The 26,472-nt window shown below is 39.9% G+C and overlaps 2 protein-coding genes and 1 long non-coding RNA gene across 5 annotated transcripts in view; 1 reads left to right on the top strand and 2 right to left on the bottom strand.

Annotated features, from left to right (window-relative positions):
* Positions 1-12,222: 12,222 nt before the first annotated feature.
* Positions 12,223-16,560, bottom strand: LOC112572822. The gene is made up of 3 exons (XR_003101078.1): positions 14,943-16,560; positions 14,525-14,675; positions 12,223-13,939 (listed from the first exon to the last, which is right to left on the bottom strand). It is a non-coding gene; the product is annotated as an uncharacterized LOC112572822 (long non-coding RNA).
* A 2,660-nt stretch (positions 16,561-19,220) lies between these two features.
* LOC112572185 (eukaryotic translation initiation factor 1-like) lies at positions 19,221-23,383 on the bottom strand. The gene is made up of 4 exons (XM_025251758.1): positions 23,224-23,383; positions 21,757-21,920; positions 21,325-21,456; positions 19,221-19,549 (listed from the first exon to the last, which is right to left on the bottom strand). Exons 1-4 carry the CDS (start codon positions 23,255-23,257, stop codon positions 19,535-19,537), a joined length of 345 nt encoding a protein of 114 aa, XP_025107543.1. The 5' UTR covers positions 23,258-23,383; the 3' UTR covers positions 19,221-19,534.
* A 127-nt stretch (positions 23,384-23,510) lies between these two features.
* The window catches only part of LOC112572164, a 41,635-nt gene continuing 38,673 nt past the window's right edge, over positions 23,511-26,472 (top strand). For all 3 annotated transcript variants that reach the window (XM_025251748.1, XM_025251740.1, XM_025251733.1), the window contains exons 1-2: positions 23,511-23,575; positions 23,706-23,925. In XM_025251748.1, coding sequence (XP_025107533.1) covers positions 23,894-23,925 — 32 coding nt within the window. In that variant the 5' untranslated portion in view covers positions 23,511-23,575; positions 23,706-23,893. The remainder of the gene's footprint in view (positions 23,576-23,705; positions 23,926-26,472) is intronic.

The following is a 26,472-nucleotide window of genomic DNA, read 5'->3' as shown; positions in this document are numbered from 1 at the left end:
AGTGTGTACAAATCCTGACCAGATTTGTTTTGTATTTTACAAGTTCTGAACCGACTTGAAGCTACAGATTTGTTTGTGTTTTGTTAACATTGAACCTGTTGAGGTGAGTGTGTATCTTAGTTGATTTTTTCGGTGAATGTGTATTTCTGTATTGGATGAGTGTGATATATTTGTGTATATTTTATGAATATGTTTGAATTTACATTTATCTAAAGAATGGTTTTGTTTTTGCCAGGGCTTCTGCTTACTAAAAAAATTGCGTACAGTACGCATTAAAAGTTCGGAGGACCCCTTCAATTTTCGTCAATGGGGTCCCCTGGGACCCCTTCAAATTTGGGCGAAGAACAGATACAAAATTGGGTAAGTGTAGTGTCTGACATCGTAGACCAACCTATTGTTGTCGTCTGCTGCAAGGCGAGAGTAACTTCCCTTGCACTGAGTTTGTTTTCCCTTACCAAGAAGAGTTCCATTAAAGGCCGATATCTTCCCACCGGGGGGAAATGAGGGGTATCGTCCGTGCGAGGGAAGGTAGGAGTACACGAGGTGCGGACTGCCATCGGCCAGTCGTCTTCAATTACTACCCGGACAAAAGGCGGGGTGGACATCACAGGCACTGCCGACTAGCATGGCAATAAATCGTCTCCCTCACCCAGTACTTGCGGTAGGGTCTGAGCGTTGATGCGAAACGACTTCTATCTGAACATTCTGTCGGGGTTAGGACTGACTGTATTCTCCACAAACAAACAAAACTAGAATTTATAAAGGAGAGAAGAATGAACAGCGCAAATGACACAAACATAAAAACAACTGAATTGATCGCATAATGGTCGGGTTAGATAAGAGAAGAAAGACAGTGGGGGCACTATGTTGCAGTCGTGAATTGTTGGCCATTTGTAAAAGCTCAAAGATTGGACTCAAACCGAGGTGTACTTTAGGTCAGTCATCAGGAGGAATGAACTGAAAATATGAAATATTATTATCCCCTCTTATGAGTAAAGAAAGATGTAAGGAAAGACAGTATGTTCAGATAGAAGCCGTTTCTCCTCACTTTTCTTAGACCCTACATCAAGTACTAGTCGGCTGAGAAAGGCGTTTTATTGCTAAATATAGTTTGCAACTGAAACTCGTTTAATTTATTTGTACAGTTTCAAACACCTTCGATCCCCCTTCATCTCATGATTTACTAACATTCAGAATCCACTAAATGTCACTGAGCTGAGGGCGTCGATCACGTCATGCTTAGGTTCGCTTTTCTACCTTGCTCCAGTTTTTTTATCCCAACTTTTATACTTTTAGCAACGTGCCACCTCTCGTTGATGTTTCTTACAACTTTAGTTCTCACTAACTTATTAATTGCCAGGTTACGGTCGAGAACTTCCTCTTGAATGATGGCATCTGAGGCATTCATACTTTCATACATCCTCTCCCATCCACCACCAGGTGCAGCTTATTTAACTTATTTCAAAGATGTCGTTGACAGCGTGGTTAAATTCATTGCCTTAGAAATGGAAAGAAAGTGAGCACCCCAAGTACAATGAGCATAAGCTCATCACAGATGCTTGCACAGACATCTCGTCGTTTCTGACTAGACATTACAGTGCTTTGTGTGCCTGAAATGCAGTTGAACAAAGTATGTTGATTTGTTGATTTTTTTTTTCACATTGTAAAGGGACCCCTTAGAGTTAGCCTGGGACCCCTTAGAAATCTGAAGACAGGGTCCCTGGGACCCCAAAGAATTTAGCCTTAGCAGAAGCCCTGATTTAACTTTTTTTGGGGGGGGGTTTGTCTCTTTCAAGTTCTACGAAAACGTTGAAATGAAAGATTGGTTTGTCTCCATCTCTCGGAGGACGTCTTGCACGTTTATTTAATTGAAAAAATGTGCACAAGATAAATATGTGTGATTAGCAGTTAAAAATATATTGATAGGTTGCATGTCGGTTGTGCAACGCCCAACGGCTTCAAGTTGTTAATAGATATGGCATATTGACATGGCACTGGCAGTTTTGCTTGGTCAGGAAAAGCCTAGAGTGTTCAAGCGTCTTGGAATCTGACTGAAGCCTCACATTTTATGTATCTTTGTCAGTTAAGAGCGATGAATGAAATGCAAAATTATGGCAACGAAAAACATGTTGCTGTGCGACTGAATCGGCTTTTAAATGTAGGAAGTAGTGCAGGAAGATGAAAGAGAGGAGATAGCAGAGAGCGACAGTGAAGAGCAGCAACCTCTACGCCGCTCTGACAGAATCCGCCGACCGGTGGACAGACTTAACTTAATGCACCGATGTGCGAATGGAAATCAGTCGGACAGGGCGAGATTGCATAGTGTCCGACAAGAGATGGCAAGTCTTTTAGCTTCTAGTCAGAAAGCTCCCCACCAGGTGATGCAGTCTGTATGGTGGGCCATAAATGAAGTAGTGGAGGTGTTGGGGAGGTGGTTTAGCTTACCTGTAATGGAAACTGATGTGTGATCGGTTGATCCTTTTCTTTAATAACTTTATTTTGACAGACACCTTTAAGGGTAGTTCTGAAATTTTGTATGGAATTGATGTACATGGAGGTGTAATACTTGTTATGTTAACAAGCCTTTTATGAATATAATGTTGCAGACTTGTTCACTGGGAAATCTTATTTGATATTAGGTTGATGTTTCTGTTCTTTCGACTGAAAATCGAAAAGAAACATTTTTTTTTTCTTTCCCCCGGTAAGTGTAGCACTCTAGTAGTGTACGAAGTAGAATGTCTTTGCTGATTTCTTCTAGAATGTTCTGCACGGCAGTAATGTAACAAGGTAGCATGTCTTTGATTGCGACAAAGTAGAATATTTGCCGATTTCTTCTAGAATGTTCTGCACGGCAGTAATGTAACAAGGTATTGCGACAAAGTAGAATATTTGCCGATTTCTTCTAGAATGTTCTGTGTCACGTACCACCCCCCAGCGTCCACGGAGCACGCTCAAGGCCACTCACACAGCAGGCCACACACGCTCAGTCACTCAGCCGGAGGTAGGATGCGGCTTACTTCTCGAACCCGTGCCCAAACGAAGACCAAGACAAAGACGAAAAGAACGACACAAATACGAAGTTTAATAAAAAAAAATATATATACCCAAACACCCAAATACCTAATACAACCAAGAAAAAGAAAATACCGATGCGAGTACTCACAACAACAACAACACAAAAAAAAAAAACCCCAACAACCAGGTACTGCACCCCCGCAAAGAAAATAAAAACAAAGCGCAAACGCGCACAAATTATAACACAACAGTAAAAAAAAAAAAACACCGCGCACCGCGGCCCAGTACAGTCAGTTAAACGTAGTTTCCCCTGAGTCTTTAATTCTTAACACAGAACAGGGGCTTGAGGCGCTTAGTACACAGTCTCAGGAGCTGGTTCACAGTACAGTTCCCTTTCTGAATGCAGGCGTAGAACCCGTAGACGTAGACGTCACAAATGAAGAAGTGCAGAATGGTTGATTATATCTCAGACGAATGCTCGTCGAACAAAATGGCGTGGAGCCAGGACACAAGGCACGCACGCATAGCACGTATACACAGGAAGTACACAGTAAATACACACCAAGGGCGTGCACCCCGGACATACACAAAAAGCCTGAAATAAATAAAAGAACAACGGTCACTAAAAGGTTACAGGAAAAAATAACAAAACATCCCCCTCCAAGACCCCCTTAACCCAAGACATGAAATAGCCCTAACTTACACACATACAAAAATAAACTCATAAGGAGTAAACACATACTCGCGTATCCTAATGCTCAGGCGTGTGCAGCCTCTCATCCAAAAACAAACATAACAATTGGGAAAATATGCACTCATCCACCCGGCTTATGCTAATGACCGACGGTCACCCCGAGAAGAAACGGAAGCACACTCCCGTAGACACTGGATGTCACAGCCGAATGCTGTCATTCCGCCACCCTCCGCACTTTCCACAAGTCCCAGTGGTCACTGCTGGCATCAACTCGCTAGTAGAACCAGCCTCTCGATCAGTGCCCACAAACTTGGGTCAGTCGTGGCAGAGCATACAACCGGCACCTTGCCTCAAAGCACAGACTCCAGTACTATTCTCAAAAAAAAAAAAAACCTCTCCGCTCTACTCAGCGCCTTGGTAAAAATCTCTCACCAGCCGCGACCAGCCCTCAAGCCGACCTTACGTGACCTCTCTAAAGACGTAGTAAGACTGTGACGTCAGGTGCTGCTATAGACAACGGGCGAAGGCCTTGACCTCTTCCCGCGAAACGGGCTAAAATAGCCTGAAACCGATACAGAAGCGTCCCCGCGCGCTGAGAGACATGCAGACCTAGACGAAATCATGACACGCGACATTCTGCACGGCAGTAATGTAACAAGGTAGCATGTCTTTGATTGCGACAAAGTAGAATAGAATGTCCTTGTTCCTTTGCATCTGGATTCTAGAAGGTTCTGCAATGTTCAACACTGTTAAATGTCTTTTTTGCTACAAAGTAGAATGTCATTGTTGCGAGGGAGGTCTAGAATGTTCGAGGGTAGGGAGGATAAATAGTAGGACTGACAGTGGGATGGGAGCTTTTGTGAAATTGAGAGAGAACAGTTAGGCCAGACGCTGAGCTACACTGAATAAAACACTTCAGTGCGGAATTCAATCTTTGTTATTTCTGGTACGACAGCCCATTCCACGTAACCATTTGACGTGTTGGTTACATTTTTTTGGCGCCCAATGTGGGGCTGTTGTATCAGAATAACTTTAATTTCTCGGCAAGAACACCATGGCTGACTGTAATACAACTAGCACCGGAGCAGCAGATAAAGACAGCATCATCGAAAAACTTCGCCGCCAGCTAGAAGAGCTCCGGTCTGAAGGTGTTAGGAACGAAGTGATAAAGGCGATACGGGTGCAATTACAACTGCCCGTCCCTCTCCCCAAAATAAGAACATTTACAGGACTACCGCCTACATCGCCGCAAGAGACCACATTCGAGCAGTGGAGAGTGCAGGCGTTTGAAATACAAGACGATGCACTGATCGAGGAGAAGATCGGGTTCTTGAGACGAAGTCTGAAGGGGGCGGCACATCTCCACACCAAAGACAAACAGTATGGCGCCGTCAGCGAATTGGTTGCAGACTTGCAGGCGCTATTTGGGGAGCTACGAAGTGCAGACGACATCTATATCGAATTTTGCCAGATGAGACCGACCAGAGGACATCTGTCGGAATTCCTCCTACAACTTTCCACAAAAATGGCGGAAGTAAAAAAATTATGCAGCCTAGCGGAGGAGGAATGCCACCGCAGATTATATTATGTTTTCTGCAAAGGGATTTTCGAACCCATGGTTGCCATGGAGGTTCGGAATAAGTTTGGGATTCCTGGGGAAGGTAGACCCACCTTCCCTGAGTTATACTGCCACGTGCGGCAGATTGAGAGTTTGATCTCAAAATGTGATTCACCAAGTGAGAAGGGTGAGAGATACGTCAAAGCACGTACAGAGGTGCATGTCACCCACGTACAACAGGACAGACCGACCCGTAAAGTGAGAAGAAGCAAGTACTGTTTCAAGTGCGGGGAGGAGGGGCACTTTTATCGTGTGTGCAACAATCCCGTGAATGCGGCGCTGGTGGTGCAGAGGGAGCGAGAACGGAGGAGGCAGGACAACAAGTGGCGAAAGAAACAGGGCCTCCCCGAACTGAAAGGCACCACCACAGAGGGGCGAGTGCTGGTCCGAGAGGGTGACCGTGAAACCCCAGCAGAGACGGTGAGAAAACATCATCTCCTTTCGACGGCCGCCAATACCATCGAACAGGGCTTTTTAGATCTACGGCCAGTTCGGTTGAATAGTGCAGTGCTGGATATTCCTCCGCAACAAACTGTGGAGCTGTGTGGTAACCTGACAACGACTCTGAACGCACCTGTTACAATCACTGCGCGTTCACAAGAATGGTTACCGGAGAATATCACGGTAGTGTCAGCCAGTGTCACAGGATCAAGAGTGCATGTGGCAGTGAGAAACTCCTCTTCTAGACGACATGTGACGCTGACCAGTCGAGTGGTGCTCGCGGAATTACACTCACCCGGCACAGAGCACACGAACCTCGAGGCGTTGGTGGGACCGAGCTGCGAATCACCCATCCGAATCGACGGCGTGACGTCACACTGTTTGATAGACAGCGGCTCGCAGGTGTCTATTGTGTCGGAGTCTTTTTTTCGCAGAAATATGCGACATAGACAGCTGGAAAACCTGGATTCTACACTGCAAGTGATAGGAGCAGGCGGTCACTCTGTGCCCTATATTGGTGTTGTGCGTGTGTCGGTGTGGCTGCCTAAAGATGTCGTTGGTGTGGACAGTAAAGTAGACACCTTACTTCTTGTCTGCCCAGACACGGAGTATTCGTCACGTGTGCCAGTGATAGTGGGCACCAACATCCTGAGAGCATACGCCCGGCAGTGCGAACGTATGGCGGGGCGGAACTTCACCACAAGACTACCGCTGTGTGGCATGATTGCTCATGCGTACAGGGAGGCGACCAGTGCACCCAATGGACGTCTGTGCCCGGTACGACTGCTGACACCGGACATAACACTGCCACCCCGCTCGGTGACCGATGTCCGAGGGATTGTGCGGCATGGTGTAATCATCAACAGGGACGCTGTGCTGATCCAAGAGCCCACACTGGAGGCGTTACCGGACGGGGTGTGCGTGCTGAGTGGCAAAGTGTCGACAAACACTCTTCCCCGGATTAGGGTGACTTCATTAAACACCACCGATTCACCCGTTACTGTGAGAAGGAAAAGTGTGGTAGTGGACCTGTTCACCATACAGAGTGAATATTCACTTCCCAGTGTGTTACAAGACTTGAACTGTGACCTACAAGACACTGGCAGGACTTACTGTAATGTCAACCACGTAGAAGAAGGTAAGAACAGTGTTCCTGAACTATCGTGTAGATTTCGTTTTGGTACAAACGTCGACCAAACATGGAAAGACAAATTTATAAAGAAGTTGTTGACATTTAGCGATGTTTTTAATGAAAAAGAATTTGATTTGAACATGACAGATGTTGTGCATGACATTGAACTGACTCCAGGTCCGGCGATTAGAGAAAGACCGAGGCCTATACCGCCACAAGACCTGGAAGAGGTCAGACAGCATGTGCAACAGTTGCTAGATCAGACCTGGGCAAACGCCGGCCCGCGTTCTGACCTGTCTCTGACCGGCCCGCCCGCTGTCCCCCCCCCCCCACCAGTAAATATACTATATATACAGTATTGGGTAAAACTGAGTTAACTATATTAGTCCGGCCCTCTAGAACCATCCCAGTTTCTCATCCGGCCCTCTAGAACCATCCCAGTTTCTCATCCGGCCCCTTGGGAAAATTAATTGCCCACCCCTGTGCTAGATACTCGCATCATCAAGCCGTCGACTAGTTCCTTCGCTTCACCCATTGTGCTAGTGAGAAAGAAGAATGGGGCACTGCCCTTGTGTGTAGACTACAGGAGAGTGAATGCGCGGACAGTGAGGGACGTGAGTAGAATGTCATTGTTGCGAGGGAGGTCTAGAATGTTCGATGGTAGGGAGGATAAATATTGTATTTTTATTAGTTTGCTGTGTTTTTGGTGCCCATTGGTTAGCCCGGTGCTTTTTTTTTTCGTTTCGTCGTTGCTGTGCAAGACTATTTGACTTTGTTTTCTTCTGCGATTTCGGATTTTCCGTCGACTTCTGGTCTTTTCTGCATAACGGTTTTTTTTTCCTTCTGAAGATCTTGAAGATCACACAAGTCAGTCCTTTGCTTTCAAAATTTTCATGCAGTTTTCCTCTGTTTTGTGATTTCATCATTGCTCTGTTCTGCGTTGCTACTGTATGACGACACTATGGCTTTCCAAGCTGTAGATCTGAACTCAGGGCCGTTGAGATCCAGTTCGGGCCCAGGGCAGACGACTTGCTAAACTGCCTTGTACACCGGCGGGCCGTACCGTAGCGAAATTTGAGTGAGCGCCCGCGGGCGCACGCGTACTTGCTCTAGAGGTAGTACGCCACGGGCGCAAAGATGGCCGCCATGGTTGTCGAGTTTAGGCGTGTCGATGATATTCACTTTTTATCTTCTAATAAATAAGTATTTTGCAGCAGATAGATATATACGACGACAAAGAAGTGTATTAAAAGTTCAGATTTCATCGTCATGTCTTTCTAGAGATGGTAGATGAATTTGCCTTCGATCTTGAAACTTCGAATCGGGACGACAACAACATGTCGGCTCTTCTTTGATGTTGATTCGTATGGCAAACTCTTTGAACGCTTGACACCCTGGTCCGGTTCCTTCTCGCACATCTGTGAACCAGAACTGCTGCCATGGGTACTGCATCTGAAGGTCGAAAAGATGTCCGAGGCCGGTTGTCCGATGTTGTGATTCAGACCAAAGAGGCCTCTTGTGGTTTCAGTTATCAATCCGTCGTCGACGGCTCTTTGCAAAGCGGAACTGACTTGATAAATGGAATGCGTCCCGACGTCTCGGCGCAAGATGTTCTGGATGGCGTAGATGGAATACTTTTGTTCTCTGCAGAGATTCGTAATTGCTCTGATTACATGGCAAACTCTTAGTCTTTGGCGTGGTCTTTGCACTTGATCAGAAGGTCCAGATAAATGGTCTGCAGTTGACATTGTCGTCGATCGTTGACTTACCCAGATAGCATGGAAACATTATAAAAACGTTTAAAAATGGCTTACATGGTTTTAATAAGGTTTAGGTTTTATATGAAACATTTTAGAAACCGAATTAAAATCGTGGGTCTCTCTCGTTAAAGGATTAAATCGTGAAAGTTTTAATCCGAATTAAAATCGTGGGTCTCTCTCGTTAAAGGATTAAATCGTGAAAGTTTTAATCCGAATTAAAATCGTGGGTCTCTCTCGTTAAAGGATTAAATCGTGAAAGTTTTAATCCGAATTAAAATCGTGGGTCTCTCTCGTTAAAGGATTAAATCGTGAAAGTTTTAAACCGAATTAACTGGTGTTTCTGTTGGACTGCATTCTGTCTCATTTGAAGAAGAATGTTGTCTGATGTGGTGATACAGATCACTGACGCGGCCGTCCGGTGTTTCTCTTATCCGCCCCTTATCAATGCCTCGTTGTAGCGCCGAACTGATCTGGTGGATGCTGTAGGTGCCTACCTCTAGGCGCAAGAGATGATGAATGGCGTTGACAGAGAACGCGACTTCGTTGTGAAGCTTTTCCATGGCGTTCATTACATGAATGAGATTCAGACGTTGATTATTCCTCTCTTCCCGTCCTGAAGAGCTGCCTGGGTTTGACATGGTCGTCGTTGACGGTCAGCAAAATGAAGGTAGCAAGCTTGCTAAAGGGGGGGCCGTTTTATTTGGCCTGCTTTTATGGCTCGGTGCAGCGCCGATTCGATGTGATGGAAGCAGTAGTTGTTGACACCGCCCTTTGTCATGTGATAGTAGAATGTGGCAATCGAAATTCCGCGTTCAGAGTAAATTTCCTTGAACGCGTTAACCACCTGGAGAGTTGTTATCCAAAGACGCCTCTGTCCCCGTCCTGATGATCTGCTTGAAGAGCTGCCTTTAAACCGAATTAAAATCGTGTGTCTCTCTCGTTAAAGGATTAAATCGTGAAAGTTTTAATCCGAATTAAAATCGTGGGTCTCTCTCGTTAAAGGATTAAATCGTGAAAGTTTTAATCCGAACTAAAATCGTGGGTCTCTCTCGTTAAAGGATTAAATCGTAAAAGTTTTAATCCGAATTAAAATCGTGGGTCTCTCTCGTTAAAGGATTAAATCGTGAAAGTTTTAATCCGAATTAAAATCGTGGGTCTCTCTCGTTAAAGGATTAAATCGTAAAAGTTTTAATCCGAATTAAAATCGTGGGTCTCTCTCGTTAAAGGATTAAATCGTGAAAGTTTTAATCCGAATTAAAATCGTGGGTCTCTCTCGTTAAAGGATTAAATCGTGAAAGTTTTAATCCGAATTAAAATCGTGGGTCTCTCTCGTTAAAGGATTAAATCGTGAAAGTTTTAAACTGAATTAACTGGTGTTTCTGTTGGACTGCATTCTGTCTCATTTGAAGAAGAATGTTGTCTGATGTTGTGATACAGATCACTGACGCGGCCGTCCGGTGTTTCTCTTATCCGCCCCTTATCAATGCCTCGTTGTAGCGCCGAACTGATCTGGTGGATGCTGTAGGTGCCTACCTCTAGGCGCAAGAGATGATGAATGGCGTTGACAGAGAACGCGACTTCGTTGTGAAGCTTTTCCATGGCGTTCATTACATGAATGAGATTCAGACGTTGATTATTCCTTTGTTCTTGTCCTGAAGAGCTGCCTGGGTTTGACATGGTCGTCGTTGACGGTCAGCAAAATGAAGGTAGCAAGCTTGCTAAAGGGGGGCCTTTATACAAAAGATCCATGGCAACACTGGCGTAAGCGTTGCCGCGGAACGCTGTTGTCCTAGTAACAAAACTACAAGGTAGATGGCAGTTTTTTTTTAATTGCATGTTTGTATCGCAATAACGTGGCTTAATATAAAAACTTGAACTTAGCCCTCTGTCTCATTTCCTTTGCAGCTACAGATGATGTAGTCATGTGCTTGTGGCAGGATCTCCTGAGAAAATTTCCGTTGCATTATACTTTCAAAATGTATTCAATCTATGTCAATGAACACACATATGCTTCATTTCTAATTCACTGATCAGCAGCGACGAGCACTCTACATCTACCATTTAATTAATAATTTACTTTTGTTACAAAATGCACAGTTCTTGACAAGCAAAAAGAAGACACCAGCACTATCCCAACTGTTTAAAAAAGTTTAAAAAGTGCAAATAGTTAAAAATCATCAAGAAGAGTAAACACTTACCTTTAGTGTAACCAATACTCTTTCTTCAATCACTCTTTCACCCAGTACAAGAGAAAGGCAGGATTTATTTTTGCAAACAGAGACTGCCATGGTACACGTTTGTGTTAATTTCTTCGCGCGCGCTTTCCACTTTCGCAGGGACGAGGCCAAGGATTGTCATCGTAACAACGAGTTCGCGCAGACCAAAGAGGCCTCTTGTGGTTTCAGTTATCAATCCGTCGTCGACGGCTCTTTGCAAAGCGGAACTGACTTGATAAATGGAATGCGTCCCGACGTCTCGGCGCAAGATGTTCTGGATGGCGTAGATGGAATACTTTTGTTCTCTGCAGAGATTCGTAATTGCTCTGATTACATGGCAAACTCTTAGTCTTTGGCGTGGTCTTTGCACTTGATCAGAAGGTCCAGATAAATGGTCTGCAGTTGACATTGTCGTCGATCGTTGACTTACCCAGATAGCATGGAAACATTATAAAAACGTTTAAAAAATGGCTTACATGGTTTTAATAAGGTTTAGGTTTTATATGAAACATTTTAGAAACCGAATTAAAATCGTGGGTCTCTCTCGTTAAAGGATTAAATCGTGAAAGTTTTAATCCGAATTAAAATCGTGGGTCTCTCTCGTTAAAGGATTAAATCGTGAAAGTTTTAATCCGAATTAAAATCGTGGGTCTCTCTCGTTAAAGGATTAAATCGTGAAAGTTTTAATCCGAATTAAAATCGTGGGTCTCTCTCGTTAAAGGATTAAATCGTGAAAGTTTTAAACCGAATTAACTGGTGTTTCTGTTGGACTGCATTCTGTCTCATTTGAAGAAGAATGTTGTCTGATGTGGTGATACAGATCACTGACGCGGCCGTCCGGTGTTTCTCTTATCCGCCCCTTATCAATGCCTCGTTGTAGCGCCGAACTGATCTGGTGGATGCTGTAGGTGCCTACCTCTAGGCGCAAGAGATGATGAATGGCGTTGACAGAGAACGCGACTTCGTTGTGAAGCTTTTCCATGGCGTTCATTACATGAATGAGATTCAGACGTTGATTATTCCTCTCTTCCCGTCCTGAAGAGCTGCCTGGGTTTGACATGGTCGTCGTTGACGGTCAGCAAAATGAAGGTAGCAAGCTTGCTAAAGGGGGGCCGTTTTATTTGGCCTGCTTTTATGGCTCGGTGCAGCGCCGATTCGATGTGATGGAAGCAGTAGTTGTTGACACCGCCCTTTGTCATGTGATAGTAGAATGTGGCAATCGAAATTCCGCGTTCAGAGTAAATTTCCTTGAACGCGTTAACCACCTGGAGAGTTGTTATCCAAAGACGCCTCTGTCCCCGTCCTGATGATCTGCTTGAAGAGCTGCCTTTAAACCGAATTAAAATCGTGTGTCTCTCTCGTTAAAGGATTAAATCGTGAAAGTTTTAATCCGAATTAAAATCGTGGGTCTCTCTCGTTAAAGGATTAAATCGTGAAAGTTTTAATCCGAACTAAAATCGTGGGTCTCTCTCGTTAAAGGATTAAATCGTAAAAGTTTTAATCCGAATTAAAATCGTGGGTCTCTCTCGTTAAAGGATTAAATCGTGAAAGTTTTAATCCGAATTAAAATCGTGGGTCTCTCTCGTTAAAGGATTAAATCGTAAAAGTTTTAATCCGAATTAAAATCGTGGGTCTCTCTCGTTAAAGGATTAAATCGTGAAAGTTTTAATCCGAATTAAAATCGTGGGTCTCTCTCGTTAAAGGATTAAATCGTAAAAGTTTTAATCCGAATTAAAATCGTGGGTCTCTCTCGTTAAAGGATTAAATCGTGAAAGTTTTAATCCGAATTAAAATCGTGGGTCTCTCTCGTTAAAGGATTAAATCGTGAAAGTTTTAATCCGAATTAAAATCGTGGGTCTCTCTCGTTAAAGGATTAAATCGTGAAAGTTTTAATCCGAACTAAAATCGTGGGTCTCTCTCGTTAAAGGATTAAATCGTAAAAGTTTTAATCCGAATTAAAATCGTGGGTCTCTCTCGTTAAAGGATTAAATCGTGAAAGTTTTAATCCGAATTAAAATCGTGGGTCTCTCTCGTTAAAGGATTAAATCGTGAAAGTTTTAATCCGAATTAAAATTGTGGGTCTCTCTCGTTAAAGGATTAAATCGTGAAAGTTTTAATCCGAATTAAAATCGTGGGTCTCTCTCGTTAAAGGATTAAATCGTGAAAGTTTTAATCCGAATTAAAATCGTGGGTCTCTCTCGTTAAAGGATTAAATCGTGAAAGTTTTAATCCGAATTAAAATCGTGGGTCTCTCTCGTTAAAGGATTAAATCGTGAAAGTTTTAAACTGAATTAACTGGTGTTTCTGTTGGACTGCATTCTGTCTCATTTGAAGAAGAATGTTGTCTGATGTTGTGATACAGATCACTGACGCGGCCGTCCGGTGTTTCTCTTATCCGCCCCTTATCAATGCCTCGTTGTAGCGCCGAACTGATCTGGTGGATGCTGTAGGTGCCTACCTCTAGGCGCAAGAGATGATGAATGGCGTTGACAGAGAACGCGACTTCGTTGTGAAGCTTTTCCATGGCGTTCATTACATGAATGAGATTCAGACGTTGATTATTCCTCTCTTCCCGTCCTGAAGAGCTGCCTGGGTTTGACAAGCAGTAGTTGTTGACACCGCCCTTTGTCATGTGATAGTAGAATGTGGCAATCGAAATTCATCGTTCAGAGTAAATCTCCTTGAACGCATTAACCACCTGGAGAGTTGTTATCCAAAGACGCCTCTGTCCCCGTCCTGATGATCTGCTTGAAGAGCTGCCTGATGATCTGCTTGAAGAGCTGCCTGATGATCTGCCTGGAGCTGCTGACATGGTCGTCGTTGACGGTCAGCAAAATGAAGGTAGCAAGCTTGCTAAAGGGGGGCCGTTTTATTTGGCCTGCTTTTATGGCTCTGTGCAGCGCCGATTCGATGTGATGGAAGCAGTAGTTGTTGACACCGCCCTTTGTCATGTGATAGTAGAATGTGGCAATCGAAATTCTGCGTTCAGAGTAAATCTCCTTGAACCCATTAACCGCCTGGAGAGTTGTTATCCAAAGACGCCTTTGTCCCCGTTCTGATGATCTGCTTATTGTCAAATACAAATGTTTCATTGTAACACATTTGTACATGAAACCACAGTCTACTTCAGGGTAATATGCAAACCAAATGGGAAAACATATTGACTTGCAAAAACAAAACAAAAACAATCAAGAATGCTCTCATTATCCCACCCTTTGCCCTACATAACTAGCACCACAATTTCTACCAGCCTGCCCCCACTATTTCTTCAAAGAAGCATTTTGACTAAAAGAGCATACTCTGTAGTAACAATTATCTTGTTATGAGTAGCAACATCTTTCATGTATTGATGAAATGTCAGTAGTTTTCAGTGTATGGTTAGATATGCTATCTCTCTCTCTCTTACATATCTTTATGTAAAGTTTTCAATTTACTTGAACAGGAACATTAAAAACGGAAAAATTAAAATTTTGACAAGCTATCAAGTGACAGGACACTTAAATGAAAGTGGAGCGTTTATCTTGTGAGACTGACTTATAGCTAAACCCAGTCAGACTCACTGCGAGAATCTCTCTCCTTGCAAAATAAAGTACTTAAGCTCACAAAATAAAAAAGGAGCAATTTAAGAAGCCACTTCAAAACACTTACTGGAACAGCAATAATCCTGTTTGATATGCAGAATGATGAAATATTTTAGTTCTGCTTTTATAATTCCACTCATTCCAGATTGGGAATAACCAGTCTCGTCATATACCATGTCAGTTGATTTTCTTACAACCCTTACAGGATCTTGAATATCCTTCACAAATAAAGTAAAGCATCCTACACAACATAAATTATAATTGCAGAATACAAACACAATAGAACATACTTTAAACATTCAATGTAAAAGTATGCAAATATTATAAAACTGGACTACTTTATATGAAAGAAAAAAAGTATATATAACACATTTTACAAAACTGAAACACTAATGTATTTCACTCTGTCAGGAATACTGTTTGCTGTTCTCAATGATTAAGAAATGTGTAGCCTTATTTTACAACATGGAACGGTTTATACGCACACTATACATTCAGCTTGGCTCATCTTCAGCCACGCTGTGGAGTCGTCTGTTGACTGTTTTGTAGTCGCCATTATTACAATACTTTGACTAAGCACGATCCCCGATCTTCAGCATTTCCTAGAAAGTGAAATAAGCAAAGTCTGCATAAAAAAAAAACAAAAAAACCAACCAAACAAAAAAACTATTACAATAATCTTTCAATACACAATCGAGTGTTCAAATTTCAATAGAAGGTAAATTGCTAAGAACTATTATAGGGTCAATTAATTATAAGGATTGTTTGAAACACTAATATTTTGCTTCGAGAATTTATACATAAAATACCTTGTGTTAGCCATGCGGCATCTTACTACAGCGAGCACATGGCACAAAGCGGAAGTAGCACGCAACAAATCGACGATTCGGGCAGAACTATACAAATTAAATTAAACTAATACCAGAAATCCGATACTGTACAGACAGTTTCAACTGGTATGAATAATTCATGTTATAATATTTTACAGAATTTTAGGGTACACTTTACACTTAATTCACAAACTCACCGAGAGTGCGATGACCAAAGCGGTTGTTGCAGGTAGAATTAAGCCCATCGGGCGGCGATTGTGGAGTCTGACAGCCGGTCAGCAAATGCGGGCGCGAGGTCAGAGGGCGGAGTGAAATGTCCGACATACGGGTCACTGTCAGCGCGTAACTGCTACGCCCTATGGGCTTTCGGTCATTTAGGAGCGGGATAGCCTGTAGCCCTTACTTTCACCCGTCCCCCCGATCGGGGCCCTTCAAAATCCCAAAGCTTATGTTGATGGTTTCTGCGAAACTGCGTCTAATGATTCACAATTTTTTCATCATGCGAATGGCTGCACCCCTCGTTTCCATCTGTGGGCTGTCGGTTCTTTTTTGGTTGGTTGGCAGTTGTAAAACTATGCGCCTGTTTCACACCCTTATCCCGGGTTGCGACACAAATAAAATAGAACTTAGTTTTTTAAATGTTGAGTCTAGATATATCAATGACAAATGCTAACTGGTATATTTGGTTTGTCTTAACTATCATGTGACAAGCATGGACTGCTTCTGGAAAAGGTCCCTGTTTCTCCTCCTGCTCCTAACCTTTAAGACAAGCATTGGTTTTCTCAGAATTGCGACAATCGTTTTCATACACGGAATTACATTTGCTATTGCACAAAAAGAGGCTGTCAGTGAATCAGTGTGTACAATTGTGATAGCAATGTGATTTGTGTATCTACTGTTATAGTAAAAGAAAGAAATCAGTATTTGGATTTTAATAGTTACATTTCATATAAAATGTATAAAAGAATGTTTTGTGCTGTAGGATACTCAGTGCAAAAACTGCCAAAACAGGTAATCAGTTATTAGAGAAAAATGTGAAAAAAGATTTCAAGGCATTATGAAGGATTATAAAAGAATGTCTGATAAAATACTGTACAACAGTTAGGGCTGCACTAAAAATTGTTTCCTTCGTATAAGATCTAAAAGGTACAACAAGAAAGACACAGTGGGGGCACTATGTTGCAGTCGTGAATTGTTGGCCGTTTGTAAAAGTTCAAAGATTGGACTCAAACCGAGGTGTACTTTAGGTCAGTCATCAGGAGGAATGAACTGAAAATATGAAATATTATTATCCCCTCTTATGAGTAAAGAAAGATGTAAGGAAAGAGTATGTTCAGATAGAAGCCGTTTCTCCTCACTTTTCTTAGACCCTACATCAAGTACTAGTCGGCTGAGAAAGGCGTTTTATTGCTAAATATAGTTTGCAACTTGTGGTGTTATTGGTTTGTGGGCATTAGTGGTGGCATTCAACAAACTGTCCAGTTAAACAACACAAGAGACAGCTTCATGTCGGCTCCCGCCCAAGTATATTTAAATTCTTTAAACCGGAAGTAAACCTTTTACTGATTTGTACATTTTGGGAATAAGGCCAACACTTGCCTTGTCACACAACTGAAACTCGTTTAATTTATTTGTACAGTTTCAAACACCTTTGATCCCCCTTCATCTCATGATTATATAACATTCAGAATCCACTGAATGTCACTGAGCTGTGGGCGTCACGTCACGCTGAGGTTCGCTTTTCTACCTTGCACCAGTTTTTTTATGTATGTTGATTTGTTGATTTGTTTTCACATTGTAAAGGGACCCCTTAGAGTTAGCCTGGGACCCCTTAGAAATCTGAAGAAAGGGTCCCTGGGACCCCAAAGAATTTAGCCTTAGCAGAAGCCCTGATTTGCTCTCCAGGTTTTCTTGTGGATTTTCTTAGGGATATAACTTCAAGAAGAAGTGGTAACTTTGTGTACTTTTCATGTGGATATATGGTGTATCTTAGAAGCGGAAACATTGTGCTGTTTCAAGCGAGACTTTGAGAGGAACTGTGCAAGAGTGAATACTTTTGAAATTGTTGGAAGAAACGTGTGTTCGAACTGTGGGGTTGGGGAATTAGGAATTGTTTTGTGTTTCTTTTTGATTTTTAAATTATATTATATTTTTAAAGTTTAAATTGTTGTCTGTGTTTTGATTTTAAAGACAAAATTGAAAACAGGACTGGCAATGTGTGATATATGCCATGCTCACTTGTGCTACACATCACGCATCAGCTTTGAGAAGTAACATAAAACTCTCATCACAGTGCTATATCATTTCTGATGTTCCAAAACAACAGCACAATGTTTGATCACTATTAGGATAATAAAAACATTGATAGAACCTATACACTGCCTTATTTACGATACTTTTCCCTTGCCGACACATTTGTCCCAGGCTGTATCTCAAAAACTGTATGGAATATGTTTCAATTTAATTTTTGCAATCTACACGTCGTTTTACCCCTAAATAATTCAAAAATAACTAAACTTACATACTTACAATCCTGTTGGTCCTTAAAGGACTAGCCACAACCTAATGCTAATACAATCACATAGATCCGACACTGAAGTGTAGTGTGCGAGATCTAGAAGTATGTTGTAGCCGAGACAGCATGATAGGCCATCTTTGTTAAATAATGCTCAGAGGAGCAGATCATATAACGATAATCATCACCTTTGTTTTTCATGATTTAAGACAGTATGCTTTGGCCTATGCAAAAAAGACAATACGCTTGATTAGCGCACTCATGTTTCCAAACTGGGTTAACAAGATGTCTTATGTCATTTCTCTTCACATGCAACAAAACTGACACAAGGTTTCAAGAGTTGTGACAATAGGTCATGGGCCTCTGGCCCAACTACAGGGGACATCAAATGACTTGAGGAATATCATGTGAGCACAATTTGAGTGAAGGGGAGGGAACAAAGAACTAAAGTGTGGAACAAAGCATTCAGTACCATGCCTCGATCAATGCCGCCTTGTTTACGTTTTGGAATAATGAAGACAGAAATAATTTTTTCTGTCAAAAATCACTTGGATCTGTATACCTAAAAACATATTATTTTATTATTGGTTAATGGAATTAAAAAAAAAACAAAAAACACACAAAGTAAGCACATGAGTTTGCGACGTTCTAAGGGACAGAAAAACACTGGAAAGTTTCTCGGGGAAGCACGAAACCGTTGAAAATCCACTGAACATACGTATTCACTGAGCTAACCTGTAGAGAGCATTTGAAATCCCCCCCCCCCACCCACCCATAAAGTACCTTGCCCGGCAACATCACACTGTCAAGTCCCAGAAGTCCTCCATCCTCTGTAAGCCGCCTTAGCATTATTCCAGTCAAAAATAAATATAAACTGACATTTTGTCTTCAAGTTTAAATGCTCCCTGTGAATAGTTATAAAAAAACAGATCATGATTACAGCACTTTTTAATACAAAAACCAAATTTTTTTTAATTTTTGTTTTTATCCTGGCTCCCCATAAATTTGTTAACAGTCCAATGTTATATTTGTGGTGAGATAAGATCAAACTGTTTTGATTTGTAAATGAAGATTAGAAAAACAAAATGTTATGATCAATAGAAAGTTAAAGAATGCTCTATTTTAAGCTAATTAACTGTTCCATGTTCAATCCATAATGGAATGTCTACTTTGCATCACAGCGTGGGAACATTTTTTCCTCAGCTTACTGTGTCAGCTGCTGACAGCATTATGCTGGTTAGTAATGACATGAACTACGATGGATATGCATTCTTTTTCCATATAAAATATAGAACATCTGGTAATCATCCCTGTTTCTAAAATTTTACTTGCATACTACAGCACTGAAAAATGATTTTGTTCCATTTCACAGGGTACCGCTTCAAAAAGTTTCAAGGATATAAAAATAACATCAGAAGAACATTTTGAAACATCTTTCTCTTTTTATTTTTTAAAACTGTACAAACTGAGGCGACATACACACCAACATGAGAGTCCCTAAATTTTAAATTTCCTGCTGGTTCCGAAAGTAAATATAAACTTAAATCCTGACAGCATCTTTCTTTATCTTGCACTCTAAAATATCATTTTGACCCTTCATCTACAAAGTGCAAAACACAGATTAGAGAAGTAAAATGAAATATACAAGTCCATGCCTCGTGACACAAACACGTCATTAACAGATAATTCAGGATGATGCAGGTAACGACTGTTGGTTGATTGGAGGAGCAGACTAAAACCCATGGACCTGGAACAGATGTAAATTAAAACAAAGTGACCAAAATATAATAAAAATTAGAAGAACCTTATGACCATTATGCTGCAGTAAGCAATAACACAATCTTAGCATTAATCACACTTAAAGCATTTACAGTTTCAACTTACCTTGTCAGCCACACCAATCCCTGCATATTACGACAGTACAGATTTCCACCAGATTTACCCGCTTTTAAATCCCATGTGGCCTGCCACCACGAAAGGAGTCCTAACTCACACACAGCAGTTTGGCAGCAGAAGCCAGGAAAGCTGATTAAGGTTGATTATGTGCAGTTTCCATTTTTTTTAAAAACTCTTTTATCATTAAACTAATAGGGAAATACACTGTTGTGATAACATAAATGCTAAAAATAGCTGTAACCGTTTGGGCACGATGGGCTACGAACCTGGCTTTGCCAAGGAAGCACAATGAAGGCAATTTCCATTACTTTTATAGCAAAGTTAAAACTTTCTCCTTTCCAACAATATATAGGTTTTTTTGGTCTAATGTTTACCTGAGAGAAGCAATAATAAAAAACAAACTTCACCCACTGCAATCTCCAGTCTTCGCTTATTAGCCAGTCTTTGTCATACTTGCATTTTTATGTCGTGGTCAGAGGGTTAAAATACATTTCAATCAAGGTAATTGCAAGAAAATGACAAAATTCAAATGCTGTTTGGTTTTGTATCTCCGTCAGAACCCCATCATTTTATACCTACTCGAGACCGGAGTCTGTATTTTCAATCTCTGTAATTATTGATTCAAATCATAAGATCTATCTACAAAATAAATGAGTAAGCAAATCTGGCCATGGATCCTAATGCTCTCCAATGGGATAACCAAATACTGACATGTCCTTGACAACAAGAAACGTGCTAAATGACTGGCTGACAGGGAGACAACTTATTGCTTCAGCAAGCCTTCTATCACACTTTCAAAGTGTTGTGTAATGTGAGAGAATGGCAAAAGAGCATCTTACTAATGAAGAGTTATTAGCTTTACTTGTGATGAATTCTTCCACATTGAGAATGATCTAAACTTGGAAGATAAATTAACAAATATTTTGAGGGAAAGGACAATGCAGATGACTTGGTGAACGACTTCAATACACCAAAATGCAATTGGGAACACTTTCCAGAGAACAGAGATCATATACTGACAAAGAAGTTAATACACCACTCATTTAATTCACCTTGGGACATGATTTCTTTTTTGAGTATTCTGCTGTTTTTTTCTGTAAGTGCATATGCTTAATAAAATAACGTAATTCTTTTCTTCTACTGTGGTAATTTTACTAGGAAAAGGTACTAACAACTTACAAATATTCAATTGTATGCACACTGTTGTGACTGAAATGATAAAGATTTATGTACTGTGCAAAATGCAATACAACTAAACTACTAGAAGTATACGTTGCTCAGGAAAAAACTTGTGGGATTGCTGAAAAATGCCGAACCTGCTTTTCTCAAAATAGCTATTGTACTTGCACACTTCACACCTCTATAATTCATTAAATTTTGAGACTATAAGGACAACTTTGGTATGAAATAAAAATCCCAAGAGCTGCACAATTTTTAAAATCTAAAATTTTCGAGCTAGGACTCATTCTATGGTGGCAGGTCACATATATCCTCTTTACATCACAACCTCGCCTATTAACATGACACTGTGCTGAATAGATCAATATAATAAGTTGGAACCAAAAATAAAAATGTAAGTATATATGACAGACAGAGAGAGAAATAAAGCAACAGAAAGGGCATTACCTTGACTTGATCTGCAGTAGCAATTCCAACTTCTACTAAGAAATTTTTGGTTGCATCACGTTTATCTCCCTGCAGCTGTATGACCTCTCCGTACTCTGGATGCTCTACCACAGTTCCGTTGCAGTTGAATTCCTGGTTGATGAAAGCAAGCAAAACAAAAGAAAATCAAAAATATCCATGCATTTGTGAATGTCTATTCTTTAATATATACAGAAAAAGATATAATAAAAAATGAAACCCACATGTCTACTGGGAGCATACACTATAATATTACTATGTAGTTTTATCATTACTATTTACATACTACTAAATAACTTTTCTCTACTACAGTCTGTTTGAAAGGTTAAAAATGTTGATTGGTTGCTACTTACTGCCACTTTACCAGTAGAGGTGGTTAATGAAAATAAGAAAGAATTGAGAAAATTATAGCACCTTCTTGCAGGCCTTCACAATCTTCTTGAGATCAAACTTGGGGTGGATTCCTTGGACTGTTGTGAGAGTCTTTCGTCCGTTACGCTGTTGAATTCTTATGTGGACTAGACCCTCCTGAATGCCAGCTCCCGTGCCGACATTATCATCAGTATCGGCAAAAGGATCTGCCATAAAAACAAATAATGGAAGTACAGAATATATGTTTTCAAAGTCTCATCCATCAACACACATCTGAGCGTAACATTTATATAGAAATTCACGTATGAAATAAAAAATTTAATTATGGCTGTAAGTTCATATTCAGCAAGATGATGGGCCTCAATTCAATCAAAATGACATATTTAAGCAGCTGTCCTCAAAAGATAGAGCATTTCATGACGAAACTACAAGCGAATTATCATACCTTTAAACAATAATCTCTGTGCAAAAATGCTGTACTTTAAGGTTTTTAATTGTTAACGTGCACATAGCCTTTTACAGTCCAAAAACATTATGCACCATTTTGAAAGGACACATGAACCCAATAAAGTGCTGCCTCTGCGTTAGGCCAAAAATATATAAAAGATAAAGGTTTAAGCTACTACTTTACTGTCAACTCATTACAAAGATTTGCCTCCTCCCAAGCTTTATGTGCCCTGTGTTTATCTGTTCTATGAGTGCACACTGAAATCTGACAATATTTCACTGAAATGTTTACCTCTTTCCCTTTAAGCTTTCTCAGTTTCTGTCACAGCTTCAGCAAGTTCAAAAAGAGACATGTACATATGTGTGTGTGTGTCTTTTCCCCTTACTGCTTCTATTTGTGAATAAGAGATCTCAGTGTATGATGTAATTATCTATAATTAAGTAGCCAGTTGTTTGGAAAAGTATTATTTCTTTATTTCTCCCCAGCAAAGACTTTATATTATATCTAATACTTATCTGTAGCCTGCAGCAAGTTTAAAGTATGTATATACACACATAATGATGCACATTCTTACAACAGGATAAACATGCTGGTTAAAAAAAATGTTAACAGATTAATGATACTACATGAATCTGGGGACATGATGTAGCATTGCAAAAGTTAATTAAATGAAATATGGACTTGATCTGGGTTTTAATAAGTTGACACTTTTTTTCCAGTTATTTTGATTTACTGCGGTCCTTGTGTGCCCATACAATCATACATTCCAAATGGCTCATTGTTTAATATTTAGGAGCTACAACGACTGATTAAATTTTATTTTATTCCTTAGTATGCATTCCTCGAAGATGCCTGTTACAAACTAAGAGAAATGTTCTTCGGTGTGATTTCACACAGTCTGAGATTGAAATAACATTTCTTTGCCATATAAGATGGTAGGATGCAAAAAAAGGCATCGACTCCGTCAGATCAGCATGCTACCTACTACCAGCCGAACTGCGCATTTTAGAAAATTTAACATCACAAAGGACTCTCAATAAATAGACAATAAAATACGGTACCATATCCTCTGAGGTTTCCAAGCTCTGCCGTCATTCAAGCGGATTAGATTTACTTCTCTCTGTAAATTACAGGAATTAGAAGGTATTTAGGCACCTCTCGCAAGCCGTCTGGTTTCAGATGTTGCAATGGTGAAGCGGCAATCATTTGGGCAAGAGAGTAAACACTTTTTTCGCTCATGAAAAATATATCACTTTTCTAAGCATTATAGTAAATATCATTGAATATGAAAGCACACGAAAATTAAATTGTAAATAAATGATGATTCTTTAATTTGTTATGACCCAAACACGGTGAAACAATTTATCTAGAGATTATGCTGTACAAATGGGCGCAGGAGACGCAGAGAGTCGCGTGAGCATTTACTAACCACTACTGTGTCCTTTATTATTTTTAAAAAGACAGTAAATGATCTTATTAAAGATGTTGGGTGTGTGTAATTGAATTAGAAGTATTGTCATATTTTATTGATCTTTTTTGTTAGATCGTCAAAAACCGTGGCGTGCAAGGAAACGAGTAACGCCGTCGTTGGGGACTGAATGCAGAAGTAGCAGCACAAGCAGCCAGAAACTGAGAAAGGAGAGCAACCTTAGAGTCCAGTGAGCGCAGCATCTGACTACAGCCACCGATCACTTGGTGCTTAAGATTGAAACAGAAGATCTTTTTTTCATAATGGACATATATGATCCTGAATCTCCAACCGAGTAAGTTTATTTATTTATTTTGGCACCAACGAAAGGCGGTTTAGGTCGCAGTTTAAGGGAAACGGGAACAGAAGTGGATGAAACGGGTCCGCGTTCTATCGTCAGAACGTCAGAGACGGCTTGACCAACAGGCTGCAGCCAAACAGACGAATTTTAAAAATGTGCATCTTAGTACAGTAACCTAACAGAAGCGAGTCACATGACGATAATATTGTCAGCTTTATGCGATCATAACCCCTGCCCCTTCACTAAGTTTTGTAAAAGAAGCTAATTATTCATGATATAGGCTAGTAGTATATAGTAATGGCAGTTCTTAGTCTTAGGTAATTTAATTCAAATACACATAACTCTTCTATCCATCATCAGTCAAGAATTTTGTGTAAATAGGTTGTAGTTTCACAAAGATAAAATGCTAAAATCATTAAAAATTATGAAATATAAAATCAAGTTATCAGTTTCTATCCTTTCCTGGTTCCACATTTAATACAAAAGGTGGTATCATGTATGGTATTAAATTGATAAATTAAAAGGTTTTATTTTAAACAGGCAGCATAATACATGAGATGATTCACGTTGGCAGCTTTTTAGAAAAAGAAGTTCTATAGATTGAAAGAAGAAACAGTTATATACTCTAGGAATTTGCTTTGAAAACAGCTGCTTATTGTAAGGAAAATGGAATACTCATTATGAGTTTTTATATTGGTAGAAAATTTTTGTAGTTGACATTTATTATAATTTTGAAACACATTGATCATAATCAAGTCTTCAGGGATAATTTGTTTTTATCTTTTAGCACATTTAAATTGCATATTTGTGTGTGCTCTCATAGCCACAGATCTTGTTTTTTTGTTTTTTTTTGCATGAGTTGGACTTTACTTGACAAAAAGTTCGTTCTCGGTCATTTAAGTTAAAACACTTATTATTTAGTTTCATGTTATAAAATCTCAGTCATGTATTCAAATGTTTTGAACATTGTATAAGAATTATGAATAGAGATCAAAACATTTGTAAAAATGAGATGACAATTTTAGTAAGCTTTATGTAAGGATAGGCACAGCTGGTATAGATGAGTCATTTAATTTATATCAAAATTTAATAGCTTAGTAAGAAGTGCTTATGGTTGCCAGCATTAACTTGTGATAAAGTTTGATTTGCTGATAAATTTTATTCGTTTTGATAATTTATACACAAGATTTCGTTTAGACAATTTTCTATGTAGGGTTTTTCAAATTTAATTCAATAAATGCAATTTAATAAACTGAATATTTGTATTTTGACATCTCCTGAGTGATAGCTGCAGCAATATATATGTTGAAACATGTTTGTTTTTTTTTTTTTTTTTTAAATTTTCATTATTCCTTAGAGTAATGACAGAAAGAGAGAACACAATGCATCTGGAGTAGGTAAATCAGGATGAAATAAGATAGTGTAAAGTAAAATACACAAATCCACTTTTTTGGGGGACTTAACAACCATAGGCAGTATTTGCATATGTGAACAGATGAAGATAAACCTTACTCAGGTTATAAAAGAAATGATTTATATTATTTACTGTATGGTAATAGTGTACTTTGTTTTCAATTTTTCTTATATTTTTGAGAATATTTTAATTTAAAACAGAATTGTGATAAAATAAAACTTTAGTGGATCAAAATCCCAGTATTTATATAAAATGCAATGTTAGCCACATGAAATGCCTTTTTTTTATAAAGGATATATAGCACCAAAGAAGTATAATGTTAACATGTAGATTTGTACCATGGGTTATAGTGAAATAATGTGATGAAGATTGCCTTTTTAGCTCTCTTTTTTTTTTTAGCTTGGGTTGTGTGACATTGATGATTAATACTAAGTATATTTTTTTACAGTATAGATTATTATCTTTATAAATTACTAAATAAAATTAAAATAAATAATGACTATATATTCCCATCCTTTTTTAGTTTTGCCCCACGCGCAATAAAAGGAAATTTAAAATCTAATAACTTGAAAGCCATGTAGTATCTTAACCCCTAATCAAGTTATATCCATATAGAATGCATACATTGTCATTTTAGCCCTTGAGCGATCGCCGAATCGTTCAGTTTTTAAAATTTTTAAATGTGTTAACAGTTGGTGCCATTATTTTGACAGTGTTATATGAAATAAGATACACGAATTTTCAAATGTGGATTATTTATTAGTATCCTGACTACCGTACATTACCACAGTGTCTAATGTTTAGATGCTTTCCTTGTTACGCCGATCTTAGGCGATGAGTTTGAAAAAAACGATAGTGAAATAATTAGGCATGATTAATAGCCGTAGTTGTTTGGGTGGAAGCTGTGCATCTGGAATCCTATTATGCCAGAAGCCCTTGCCGGCTATGTCTAATAGTTATTCAATATGGCGCCCGCTTTTCAGATGGCTGAGCCAGTGCAGCGAAGTCGAGCTGTACGCCCGCGGAAAGAACTGCATGTAGCTGGGTCCATGTTTGCAGTGCGCGAATACACGGCGCCGGCTGACGCATATATTAGATTGATTGAAGATTTTACTGAAATCTTAGTA

This window comes from Pomacea canaliculata, linkage group LG1, assembly GCF_003073045.1.
Source record: "Pomacea canaliculata isolate SZHN2017 linkage group LG1, ASM307304v1, whole genome shotgun sequence".
Classification (NCBI taxonomy): Eukaryota; Metazoa; Mollusca; class Gastropoda; order Architaenioglossa; family Ampullariidae; genus Pomacea; species Pomacea canaliculata.
This window is presented reverse-complemented; position numbering and strand designations above follow the sequence as displayed.